This window comes from Limulus polyphemus, unplaced genomic scaffold (assembly GCF_000517525.1).
Source record: "Limulus polyphemus unplaced genomic scaffold, Limulus_polyphemus-2.1.2 Scaffold1361, whole genome shotgun sequence".
Lineage (NCBI taxonomy): Eukaryota > Metazoa > Arthropoda > Merostomata > Xiphosura > Limulidae > Limulus > Limulus polyphemus.
Window position 1 is genome coordinate 196,841 of NW_013666971.1, and position 14,745 is coordinate 211,585.

Sequence of the window (14,745 nt, forward strand, 5' to 3'; positions counted from 1 at the left end):
GCAGACTCCTAGGTACCAAACGTGAATCGTACAAATGGGCCTATATGAGTTGAGATTGAGTATCAGCAGCCAGGCCTCTGTGCACAAAAAGAATCAATCTTACGTAATTGCATAACCTTTGGTGAGTTGGCCAGGTGGAACCTTTGGGAAGTTGCCCCAACTATATGTATGCCACTTTAAACTTGTATATGAAGTTATCTACATTTTAATTTGAAGATACAATAGTCTTTTCTTTCTTGCCTCCCCCCCCCCGCCTCAACTAAAGTAAACTCATGAAGCTAGAATGCTACTTAAAAATATGGTTACTATTAATACAGAAGGTTAATCAAACTTTATAAAAACGATTTGCATCTATTGATGTAGTATCCTGTAGATACAGAGGATATTCTTGGAAAGACAAAACGACATGATTAGCACCTATAAATCTGGTTCAAAAGAATTTCTGACATTCAACAATACAATGCCACCAGGGAAGATTTATGGCTGATGAATTTGTCACATCTCTTTCCGAGGAAAGATATTGCTATAGTGAGGTTTTTAACCCATATAGAGTCAAAGGACATGACACTTGGAGGAAGTGAGTCTTTAATGTCCTTTACAATAACGGTAAAACTTGAGTAAAAGAGTGTTTAAATCAGCTTCCAAACCACATCTTAAGCCAATCCAATTGAACTCCCTCATCTGTAACATCAGTGATATGGTTATGAAAGTGAACCTTTCGACCAGAAATTCCATTGTGGGGAATCTGGGCGAATTTCCGGTTACAATTTATAACATAACAAACAAAGATTAGAAATAAACGTCTGATTTCTTGAGAAAGATGGCCGAAGAGACTAGATTCATAGCAAGTTCCACAATGCAGCTCCAGTGAGGTAATAATCCTTTGGTCTACACAGTCACGGTTTTGGAAGATAACGTCCATGAACAGTGGAAGACCTGTCGAAGTTGTGTCAATAGGTGTGGACCATGACTGATCCTCAGAACTTTCACAAGAACTGGTTACAACAGAAAATGCAATATCGTGAGAATCAGAATATTCCACAGCATCAATATGCTTGATGATTGACAAGACAGAATATGACCTGGGTCGTCACTCTTATGTATGTGATTAACTTTCAATATTATGTCAAAGTATTGTCCCACCTCCTTTTACATAGGTTAATTTGCATATATAGTTTGTAAAAGCCAAATAATCTTGTAATACCTGCACGTTGTATCTTTATCTTGCATTCACCACAACAGCTCACTCTATCCCAAACCTTGTTAAGTATTCGCTATCTCCAAGTTTCATCTAAATATTCCCTTTCTCCCCCTCCCCATTTAGAACATTTACTCTCTCAAAATAACATCTAAGGACTGACTAAATCCCCTCTCAGTTCCAAATGTTCACTGTCTATAAATCCCATCAATTTATTTTTGATCCTCCCAATTAAACTATTTTTTTGCATACTTCAAATGGTATATAAATATTCAATTCATAAAAGTTTGTCTTATTTACTATCTTTCAAGTTTATTTAGACATTGTTGAAGGCTTCAATCCTCTTGATGCAATTAAGTTAAAGTATGGTGATTTTCAAGTGCAGATAGCATCTAAAATAGATCCCTTCTGGTAAGGTTACATTACAGGCTTTCTGGCGTGAAGTGCTTCTACTTCATAATTATAAAAGCATGCAAAGCACAAAATTTTAGCATTTCAGTTAAAGTAATATCTATAGTGTTGAGGGATTGGGCGTGGCCTAATGGTTAGCATACTTGGACTATGAATTCAATAAGTCTTAGTTCACGGCCTGTTGCTGCAAAAATGCTCTCCCCTTTTGGGGCCCTGGATGTGCTATAAGAGTGACGGTCCAGTCCCACTGATCAAACAAGAGTAACCTAAAAGCTTACTGGTGGGTGCTGTTGACCAGCTGCCTTCCCTTTAGTCTATCACTTCAAAATTAGGGAGGCCTATGCACTTGTGTAGCTTTGCACGAAACAAACGAAAACTGTAATGTTGGACCTTATGGGTGAAGCATGAAAAAAAAACTGGTTGCTTCACAACTGGTTACCAGTCAAACATTGGAAGTAGTGAATACATTTAAAAGATTATCAAAGGGAGTATCTCAAGAACACAGCTGTCTATTGCAGATGTAATAATCTAGCTTAGAAAGGGAAAAAAAGATTATTCATGTGGATTTAAGTCTACAAAACTCACACAAAAACCGTGTTCATAAGCTTTTCCGAAACACATAGCTGAACGAAAGACTAGCTGAAAAAATATGTACGTGCCTATGATCCCAAATGTCATTATACCATTAGAGTGGGTAAAGCATACATCTACTTAATTGTATGCAAACGTTTGGGAAATTTATTATCCTCCTACTTGTAATACAGCATTTCAAAAATGGTACAAAGTGTGTGGTGAAAGTTTTCTTTTTGATGGTTGCATTGGAACAAAAAAAGTCCAGCCATTTGCATATATAACCATGCCAGCACGTCTACAAGATATAAGTACAAACGGGAACTTGTGCTATACCATTTCCAGACATCTCCCATGGGCATATGTGCCTTTGAGTTGCTCAAATTGACTCTTGAAAGTCGTCATCCACGCATGGTTGATGGACGACATGTAAAGAAGAGATGGACAGCATATCAAACCAAATGTATCGTGTACAAGCATTCTCCAGTGGAAATTGGACCACAGCATAACAGTCCTCAGCCAGGGTTAGCATACAGAACAGCATTCATCCTTGTATCTTTACACCAGATCATAAACAAATCCCTGTATATATTATTTTCCAATTTTATTAATCCATTCCCTTCAAATTATTCGCTACTTCCCAAGTCCTTCCACTCACACCCACGTCACTACTTCCCAAGTCCTTCCACTCAGACAAAATATTGTTGAGACACCATTTACATTATCGAATTCCAAAGAAAAGTAAAACCAGGTGCTGTTCCAAGTATGTTTAGCTGGTCCAAGACAATCATACTACAGTCCATGAGAAGAACCCAGTGAGCACTGAAAAGGATAAAACACTTCAACCAGCCAGTAGTTGACACATCCGAGGAAACTATCCTAGCCCTATAAAATGTCAGTGACAGTGCCAAATACACATATTTAAATGTGGACAAAAGTTAATCATTATCATTATTTTCATTCAATAGCTACAATTATATCATTTTATTCAGCAATTTAGAACAAGGTTCTTAAACCAAATTAGGCAAGTGAATTGTAATGAGGGATCTTACATGAAACTGCTAATCTTTAGTATTGATGCAATCCCAGCATTGGGCCGCCCGGCATGGCCAGGTGGTTAGGGCGCTCGACTCGCAGTCGCGGGTTCGAATCCCCATCACACCAAACATGCTCGCCCTTTCAGCGATAATGTGACGGTCAATCCCACTATTCGTTGGTAAAAGAGTAGCCCAAGAGTTGGCAGTGGGTGGTGATGACTAGCTGCCTTCCCTCTAGTCTAAATTAGGGACGGCTAGCACAGATAGCGCTCCTGTAGCTTTGCGCAAAATTCAAAAACAAAAACAAACAAGCATTGGGCCAGCATGCTTTGCAATTCAGCACTTGGTCAGTCAATAAGCCTGTTTGAGCGGTACATGAATTTCACTTGTTTTCCTGATATTTATTTTAACAATTCCACTAAAATTAGTGAGAAATGTGAAAATTGGAATCTCAAGATGATTAAGACAGAACTTAATGCAGTAGAGTTAAAACTACTGTCAGAAAAGCCAATTTGATTGACAGGTAAACAAAATAATACGAGCGATAATACAGTGTCGGACTATTGTTACATTAAATTTAAAACAAGCATAGTTTCAATATGTTGGTACACCATAACAGTTGTTCATGAAATATGATAACATATATATAGTATCTAGACCACTAACATGCCTATTGTATCTAAGCCAGCCTGCTGAGCCCTGGTATTGGGTGAAAAGCCTAGTTGGCACTGCCTATGGTAGATGTAGTATGGTTGACATATTATACATATTCTTGTTTATTTTCACTCATGAGTTCTTAGAAATACCTTTCTCCTAAGCAAGACTTAACATTTTCCACTCAACGATAAGTGTAAATTAATTTTTATCCTAGCAACATTAACATAGGAACAGTTCTGAAATCATAGTCCTGATATAATCCTATCAATCTTTTGGCAAAGTTCAGAAGAACAATTCATCATCTCTTGTGATTTTCATATTTGAAGAACTACTAAAAGTGTTATAAAGATTGTACATCTAATCAGAATTTATGATTTTTAAATTAAGTTAAAATTGTATGTTCTTACTTTTATACCAAACCAAAACCAACAATTTGTCACTTGATACACAATGTGAAAGAATGACTAATATCAATCAATGGCTTCTCAAAATAATTATACACTCAGTAGTACTATCATACATATGCTTGAAAAATACTTGCATAATTTGTTTTTAATTTGGGTTCTGTGTTTTGCATGTAGCTGCCATGCTTACATAACTTTAAAATGTACAAAAGTTGTATGAAGATCACTATAATTAGTTTAAAAACAATAATAACTGATCGACATGAATATTTGATCAACTATGTGGGTGAGCAGTAACTTCAAGTGGTGGCAATGATTCAATAGTCTACCTAAGATATGCATTATCAAATGTTACTTACTTGTTTGAGGAGAAAACTTCCAAGTGATGAGTATGTGAAGCAAGCTTTCTTTGTTGATTCATCTCAACGGAATTCTGGAAAGAAAAGATAAAAATGCTAATAGTTTTAAAAGTGAATTTTTAAAACTTACCAAGAGAATTCATTATTTCCTAAATTTTCTTCTATTTTATTAATAATTTTCAATATTTTAGTAAATACAAAAATTACAATGTGAGAAAGAAAATAGGTAAATGTATCAAAGCCACATTTTAAGAACTTCACAATTTTTTATCCACCCCACCTAAATTTCATTATCTATTGTATTGAAAGAAATTTGTTGGTGTGAATGAAGGGGTGCTTCATAGATTTGATTTCTTCATCGATGTAGTCAGTTGAGCAAAATCTTGAAGCTGTTTCTATAAGGTTTTTTAGTATATTGATTTGTTGTTTGGATTCATGGACAGAATTCCAGGGGGTGTAGAGGCCTGTGTGACTAATTTTATGGTGAATTTTGGTTTTGAACTGTGTTGGATCTAATAATATTGATGTTAAACAAACATAGATATTTGTTATTTGTGTGTTCAGTGTTCAATTTAGTGTTAAGGTGAATGGAGTTTATGTGTTCAAAGAAAGTTTGTATGTGTTGGTAGAAGTGAAACCAGTAAAAGGGTTGTTGACATATCTGTACTGGTATAGAGGAGGATAAAGTGCAGATTGTATGGCTTGTGTTTTGTTCTGGGTCATAAATATGTTGGGGGAGGACATATAAAACACTGTTGCCCATGCTTAAATCATCTCTTTGAAGAAAGTGTTTGTTGTCGAAAATGAAGTTGGTTTATGCTGTTGTGAATTATAAAAGGGAAACAAACAGTGTACTAGGGATATGAATTATTTTGCATATTTTATAGATTATTAGTCATAAAGGTACTATTATATGATGCCTTTCTATTGTGTAGTTTTCCTAAGATGTTAGGGTTAAGCTAATATTGTAATTAGGCCTAATGACTTATCTGACCTATTTCAATTTCCCATGCCTTAAAGGTAAATAGACATAAAAAGCTTGTCTGTTAAACAGTCTGTTCTGTGTAATTTTCTTGTCAAAAAAATGTTGGTGAATCTGCTAGTTTTCTTCCCTGGATGTAATATGTTCTATTACACTCTTTCAGTTATGGTATACTTGACTAGCGTAAAATGCTGACCTATCAAATGATATGACTGCATATAACTGTGTCACATGATTTGTATGTACATATCTGACAGACCCTGAAGATTGGAGTGGAAGCCTTTGACTGAATTTATGTCTGTAAATTATTTTTAAAAATCCCATTGCCCACCTATTTGTAAACTAACAATTGTTGAAAAATTTCCACACAATCACCAGAACAAAAATCTCAAACTCAACTCATAAACAAAACTGACAGTAATATACCAAATACCAACACAACATTACACTGCAGTTTACCATTTATCCCTGACATCAGTTCAAAAATAATCAACACATGGAGAAAACTTGCTATTAAACATAAAATTCCTGCTGACTTCATATTCATCCAAAATCCTGATCCTAAATTAAAATCATTGTAAAATAAAAATTACATAGAATTACACAATACCAATACTACTTATAAAATAACATGCAATTACTGTTCAGAATTCTACATTGGAGAAACCGGAAGAAAATTGGAGATCAGATTCATCAAACACAATAAAACACCCTCTCATGTTTGCAATCATTGTAACATAATAATAATAATAATAAAAACACACACAGTATATCTATACAAAACATTGTAATTGTAAACAAAGAACCAAACAGCAATAAACAAAGAATAAAAGAAGCTATCTTAATCGAAGAAAACAGCCCCACCCTAAATCAACACCTCGAGGTACCAAGATACCTATATTAGACTGTGAAGCAATATCCTGTCATGTGATCTCCTTGTTCTATACTGCATATATATACACTCATATATTTCTGTAAACTACTTGTACCTGAGGATGAAAAAATCTTGTTGAAACGTTCTACATTTATAATAAAGTTTTTCATTACCCAGTCAAGCCGTTTCAAAACTTTTATTTAAACTCTTTATTACAAACATGCTGCTGTATCCTCTGAAATTAGAGGACATGACAAACACAGGGCCCAATAATTTAAACTAATTGGAGAAGAAATAGCCACAGCTTGCTGTAGACTCTTGTAACTGCCTGACAGCTGGCTCGAAAAGAAGACATCGATATGGCACAACATAATAGAGACAGTTCTTCCCAGTGTCTAAAACTTGTAGTTAAGGCAGTACTCTGTCCACCCTGTTTAGAGCATCATCTTGAGGGACATGACTGTGTCACTGACTGTGCTGCTTAGAGAACAGGGCTTTGATATCCTTGACCACTCAGTGGTAGCCATTATGGCTGTACTATAACTTCTGATAGTGTCTGTAGCAAAAGGACTAAGAGTAGTGTTTTGAACTCAATGAGATGTTGCTGTTTCTGCTACTTGTTTCTGGAGAGTCTCAACTACTAAAGTTGGATTACTCTTCTCTGGCAGCTTGTTTGACTTGGCCACATCAAACCATGCTGCCACAAAAATAGCTTGTATCAAAAATAAAATACCCCCTTTACATCCATGTGGTGCTGCATAGGCTAGTTCATGTGTTTTTCCACAAAGATGTGTATGAAAAGTTTCTAACGATTTGCCAATACTATCTTGGGTTATTTTTTTTCACATTGAAATCATATATTATCAACTATAAACCCAAGGGAAGCTGAGCAGGCTCTACAACTAAGAAAGGTCCTAACTGATGCTCTATTCCCTGCTCCTGAGAATACAGCCATAGCTCTTTACATGCATGTTGAAAAGACTTGGTCTAGAAGTGGACTTCTAAATTGTACCTCTTCTTCTCAGGTATTGTTTCTCTTTTCCACTGCAAGTTCTTTGTGAACTCTGAAATGCACTCTTCATCTCAAACAAAATACAAACCCACACAGAACACAGTATGAACACATGTAAAAATAAAAAGAAGAAGCATGTCTGATTCAAATTGTGCAAATAAATACTTGGTCACAGTACCAAAACTGTTACTTAATAACTTCTTCTGAAGTATTCTCAAGTAAAACTTAAAAGTGGCATTTTTGTGTCCACGAAGCCTCAAGATCTAAGTATTTAGAACCTTTTATAAAAGCAATGACACTGTTTTTATACATCTGTTAACTCTTTAACTATGGGCAGATGTGATTCACCTACTATATTACCACCAAAGTAACCATGAGATTAGTCATATTATAACTTTTGATAATGTAAGCGCATCTTCATGAAATTTTGCAGACTATCAGTAAACATTATAAGGCTTTTGTACACATAAAATCAGATTTTTTTGAAGTATTTTAATTAAATATTTGCTTGTGAACTTTTGCTTTCAGAATGTTGATTATCCATCATGCAAAATGTTTTTGATTTTAAGATTAATACATTTCTTCATATTAAAATATTTTAAGTTTTGTTTGCATAATCTCTAAATCCTACTAAATAAATATCAAATGTTTTTTTCAGAAAAATATTACATTTTATTTATTATTTTCTCTACCCTAACTCTATATGGGGTTGATCAATATGACTGATTTCATAACCACATAAATAATTAGAAGATAAATCTAATTTGTTTGTAATTAAGCACAAAGCTATACAATGTGCGATCTTTGTTATGCCCACCACGGGTATCAAAACCTGGTTTCTAGCACTGTAAGTCCGCAAACATACCACTGTGCCACTAGAGAGGGGGGGGGGGCAATTAAATCTAAATTACCATTATTTCTTTCTAGAATGACCACAAATTGTAACACGAAACCACAATTATCTATTCTAACTAGCTTAAAGCTCATAACAGTATACATCTACTTAAATTTATTTATCTTTTTGTTTTATTGGCTTTTGAACCGTATCTAATTAATAATCCCATCATATAAGTTGTAAATCACACAATACATGTGCAGCTCACATTATCATATCGAATAACATAAAACTGGCCTACAAAAGTCTTAGTACTAACATACCAGTATTTTGTAAAACAAAGTCACATTTTAGTTACCATATATCAAATATGTATGTATATATATTACTATTTTCAAATAAATTCTTAAATTTCAGTTATTTTTTGTAAAACATAGAACAGTAATTAAAAAATATATAGAAAACAATGAATTCTACTACTTATGATATTACTAAGTTTTTTGTACTTGTGTGTTGTACTTGCTAAGCCTCAATGAATTTTGCACACGGAGTAAGTAGAAAAATTAATTTTTGTAGACCTTATATATGCATTTTGGAATACCAAAAAATTATAAATTATAATACCAATACTACAAATATCCATTGTAATTTATCAGGCTTCCTAACTAAGTTGTATTTGGGTCTAAAAAATCTCATTTCTGAGTAGAATATCACTTTGATCATAGCACTTCAAACTTTCCAATGGTTATGACTTTCTCCAGATAAACACTTTGGGAAGACTGCCAGGATTGTGTAATTCAAAATAAGCACTTTTTATTAATTATAAACATGTACTTAAGAGAAGTAGGCATAGGTAAACAAGTATTTTCAAATGATGAAGTGGTGGGTTCACTACATATAATGATACCTTAGCAAATAGAAAAGGTAGGAAGTTCCTATTTTATATTTTTGCTTGTCAGTATTAATAATTTGAGTTTCTAATTCATTAAAAACTACAGACATTGTATTGTGGGCAACATAAGGCATAATCTGAGCAGAAAGAGAATGACGATGTACCAAGTGATACACAAATATTGATATTTAGCTTTTTTTTAATATCTACTCTTGAATTAAGAATTTAAGTAATGTATAATATTAAAAATTTGAATTATAAACTATAATTTGATGTTAAGTTTATTGGCATAGGTTCATAAGATAGTATTTTAATAAAATTTATGTAAGTTTACAAAAGGTTATGACATGCTCTTTGACCCCTACTCATATGGAAAGAGTTAATTTAATGCCTTATAACTAAGTTAAAGGCTTCCTGCTCTGAACCTTCATGTTAGTTTACTAACTATATACTAAATATTAAATATCAAATACAACTTACAGATATTCCAAATGAGTAAGACCCAAAAAATCTGCTTTAGTGTAATTGAGGAGAGGATTGTCTTCCAAATCTCTAGACATCAAATGAAAAAAAAATACACATTTACATGCATTGTAGGTCTTTAGAACTAAGCTATGAAAGTTTAGAAAAATCAATTTTCATGCTCAGTCACAACTGTACAGGAGAAAAAAGATAAGAATCATTCAAAAATGTTATGTTCTGAAAAAAGAAAAACTAATATATATATATATAGACACACACACATACATACATACTTAGGCTTGTAAACATTTGTTTTAGATCCTTTTGTCAAGTCCAACTCAACTTTCCAAATCTTGAACGTGAACAGACTAGCAAAATACAAAACATACTTATTGAGATTTAATTGAAGCTTTGCAAATATATGTAACTAACAAAGAAATATTTCATTACAAATGTAATATTCATACCCTATGCCATTTAGAATGCAATATAAGGACTATTAATAAAAAGATATGTTTTAATAAGTAACGAGCTATGCTATCAAATTAAAAAATGAAGGAAGCTAACTCACATTACCCCTACTTTCAATTATAGTCTTATAGCAGTTGTCCATTGAAACAGTTTAGCAGTAATTTTCCTAAAAACAGTGATGAATAAATTTGAAATGTGCAGTCAACAGAGGAAGTCCTATTTTTCGTTATCAGTATGAAAGTTTAAAAATTAAAAAAATTAGAAACAGCATTTTGATATTTTTTTTTATCAATTAACCTTTCAGGAGGTACACAACGTGACAAACAGACATTTGGCTATTATATATATATATATAGAGAGAGAGAGAGAGAGATTTTTTTCCAAGCCTAACCGTAGAGAAATCTTACTTAAATAATATCAAAATATAAATATACATGTGCACATAAACAATGAAAATCAAAATGTATAACCATATGGAAAGTCCTACACCTTTTAGAAGTTTGGATGGCTTTCCTGTTTATGGTCTATTTGAATGGTGGAAAGAAAATTTTGAAGAATAAAGTTGAATAGTATTGGTAATAGAAAGTTCTGACCCGGGTACCCAAGAGTCAATATCTCCTGGGCACCCAAGTACTTATCAGTTTAAAGTCACTGCAAGCTGAAAGACTTGTTAGCCTAGGGTTGGGCTGCTAACATTTGCAGTAGAAATTTGGTAGAATTTGGAAAGCTAAAGTCACAGTGAATGAGATTATGATAGTTTAAAAACATTACCCAAAGTTTATGACTAAAGGTAAAAGTTCTACAAAAATCATGAAACTGAAGTGAAGCATTCATATTTACAGCATAGGCCTAGCCTAGCTTATGGTTGGTTATGTCTACTCCTTGCTGTCATGTTCATTTTATCCTGTGTGTTCAGCATCACTTCTGAATTAACCGTATTTTTCATGTCTTTTTTAATTTTTCCATTCTAGACACAAGCAAGGGTTTGCAGCTTACAGTGTGGTTGTAACTTGCAAGACATAGGTAAATGTGCTTACTGCTTATGTTAGTTACATCTATGGTCCCTCCCTTAGTTGAGAGTCAGATATTTTACAACAACATTCAAATGAGTGTCACAGTCTGATATTATTGTTTGGCCAATCACGTGCTCCCATTGATATAAAGTTTATGTGAATAGGCAGAACAATCCATTATGGTATGGGTTATAGTATAATCCAAACTGTATCAACCAATGGACTTCACAAACATGTTATGAGAGGTGCAATTTTAGAGTCGAGTGTACATTACCCTTGGAGCAGTTTATCAAACTGCATACAGGCTTTGTGCATAACATCACAAGCCTCAGTACACAAGCTGACAACTGTGTAATGTTATATGTGTGGTATGCTGAATCTAGCAAACAACAGCAGTACACTATCACTGGTGTGGATAAGGCTTATGATACTAACAAAGAGAAAGGAATGCATGGAAAACAAACATGAATCAAACCTTTGGTGATTTTCTTTTATTTCTGAACATATATAAAACATATACGACATTCCATTCTCATTATTTACACTTAGATTACCTTGGAAAGTTGGAATGTTGAGAAAAATAATAAAGGAATACATGCTGTTTGATGTTAGTCATTGCTTTGATGGATCTGAGTAGTGATTTTGGAACCAGGGAATAAAATTGTCTGTCGGGTACCCCGGGGTAAATTCTAATGGGTAATAAGCTTAAGATTTAAAAGCTCAAGCATACACTTGTTCCTCAACTAAGAAGTTTTATTTTTGAATTTAGTTTTAAACCTGTAGAATGGCTGTTACAGATGTAGCGTATGCTGTTAATCTAAAGTCCTTTAAATGACTGTTGGATAAGTAGAAAGATGCAAAGGGACATACTTAATTTGATAGATATTTTGGTAGACAAAACATGACCTCAATGGGCCAAATAACCTTCTATCAGCTTAGTATTTTTTGTGAAGCACATTGACTCAAAATATCTGAATGTTATTTGAAAATTTGTACAAATACACATAACAACCCACAAGTATTTTTTATGCAAAGCTTTCATCCATCCATCCATCTATCTATCCATACATGTAAAAGTATATTTGCACAATTTTGCTGAATCAGCTATATGATTTTACTTGACAGAAATATCAGTAAAAACAAAAACAATTATACCACAAAAGATTAAAGATATATTGAAATTTTAACCATATACTTTGAAAAAGGACGTAAATAATTCCATTTTCCAAATGTATATTTTGACAGAAATTGGACTCAGTCAAGCTACCTTAAAAAAAATCTGCAAGTTTTAAACCATCTATAAAGAATAGGCCATGCTGAAAATTTTCTAAATAAAACACTGTTGCTACAATTATTACAGAAGAAAGCTGAAAATATTGTGTATGTATTCTTTGTTTACTTTTTATGTTTGTATGTGTGATGGACATAAAGCATGTTTCATACCAAAATAGAATTAAATATTAATTATACCAGATTTTTTTTATATTGAAGGAGCTAGGGTTAGTGTTTTACAAAATGAAAGTTAGGTCACAGTTTCTTAATGAACTAATTTCCATAAATAATTTCATATACAAATTATCTTCTAAAAAATACATGTACAAGTATAATTTTTTGTCCAAAAATAATTATTTCAATGATTGTGAAAATCATGTGATATCTGATTTTTTTGTTTGGCATATGATGGGATGGCCAGGTTTTTACATTTGTTAATATACGACAACTAATTGTTAAACCTATGATCAGCTTTTTAATTATTTATATTTTAATTACATGTGCCTTAAGACCTGTGATGATTAAAGAAAAAAATTGTTCTAATAATGGGGTTAAAACACTGGTCTAAATCATGAGAATATTTGAAAGGCTCTCCAACAATGGTAACATGAACCAAGACACTGTAGATCCTTAGAAATATGTTGCTTTAACTGTATGCCTTACAACATCAATAATAAAATCACTACAGTCATAATCCATAATCTTTGATGACAACAGATGAGTCCTGAAAATTTGCACGTAAAAACTACTTTTCAAATTCAACTAGCTTTCACCAAAACCTAAAATTACATAAAAATTAATGTTTCAATACATTATGTTTATTGAAGTTCTGTTCTATTTTTGTTATATTATACACATACTAGCCACTTGGCTTCTATTTGTGCAAGCAGGTAATGCCAAGAAGAAATTGAATTGTTTTTATATATAATTTACATAACTGTTTAGCTTTATCTTATGAATTTTTCTAGGTATGTAATATAACAGAAATAGAACAGATGTACTTAAAGGTTTGGTCATTCTATAACTTCACATTAAATTAAAATTACTGGATAATCAGAAAAATTATCAGAACATCATGTTATTGGGGTTTCAAGAAATTATTTGTTGTTTATCAGAAATACTGAACAATAAAAAAATGTATACTTACAAGATAACAAGATTGGTGGTATTCTTGAACAAGTCACTTACATTCATTAGCGTACAGTTCGACAAATCAAGTCTGAAAAAAGTATCAAATAATTTAGCTGTTGGGTTAAATTTAAATGCCTTTCTTTATTTTTATGTTTAGCTTAAATAGTCCTTCCTCTGAAATGCAGTATATATATTTATGTTTAAGTCTACAATAAACATATTTAAGATGGTTATTTTCTTTTAGAAAGAAAAAATATTAATCTTGTTTTTTTATACAGAACAATAACGTTTAATCAACATACAAATATATTCTGCTTACAAAATACTTTATCTTGATACTAAAATTTCACTACATATCCATAAGGTGAAAACTACAAGACATTTTAAAATTTATAATCTTGCTATACTTTTTTACAGGAATTTTGTTTAAAAACGTTTTCTTCACTTTAATAACTTTTTGTCCAGCTTCAATACTATTCCTAAAAGTCAACTGATTGTAGGATAACTTATGTTTTTAGTTTGAAATTCATTAATCAACAGTTTCTTACCCAACAAGCACATTAGCCATAGATGTTTTATTAAAACAACATCTTTCAATATAAGTAAGATTTTCCTCACTGCAGTATTTTCTAACATTTTCTCTGACATAAGACCTTTGACAGTAGTCTGAAAAACTGCAATCTAAAAATGTAGTTTCCTGCAAAGAAGAAAAATTCTGATATTTAGGAACTAAACAAATATATTTCAACTTAAACTAAACACCGACGAGTCGATAGACTTCTGTGACTTTTATTACAGTATATTGCACAATTAAATGTGAAAATAAACTTTGAATCACTTTTTAAAATACAATATTTTTACTTCATTAATTCAGTTATACAATTTTTTATATATATTTTTTAAATTCTTTAAGACAGGGATGTTTCAGCAGATTATATAAGAACTAGAGGTGACTTTATTCATGGTTTGGAATGACAAGTTGCTAACTTGAAAAATGTATCATCTTTTTTTTTTGTAAATGAGGACTAACATTATTAAGCTAAATGGCCTTCAACCAATTCTTTTTGGTACATTCCTATGTTGAATATGAAGGTAACTTTATGCTATTGAAACATCGATCCATATTTCTTCTTTGGCAAACTTATGTCTCTGTTAGAAATATGTG

General features: G+C 32.4%; 1 protein-coding gene across 1 annotated transcript in view; it reads right to left on the reverse strand.

The window, feature by feature from the left end:
* LOC106463256 (all-trans retinoic acid-induced differentiation factor-like) overlaps positions 1–14,745 on the reverse strand; it is a 42,143-nt gene that overhangs the window by 24,482 nt on the left and 2,916 nt on the right. The window contains exons 2-4 of the mRNA XM_013923266.2: positions 14,129–14,277; positions 13,597–13,668; positions 9,712–9,783 (exon numbers count right to left, since the gene is read on the reverse strand). Of these exons, the coding sequence (XP_013778720.1) occupies positions 9,712–9,783; positions 13,597–13,668; positions 14,129–14,277 (293 nt within the window). The remainder of the gene's footprint in view (positions 1–9,711; positions 9,784–13,596; positions 13,669–14,128; positions 14,278–14,745) is intronic.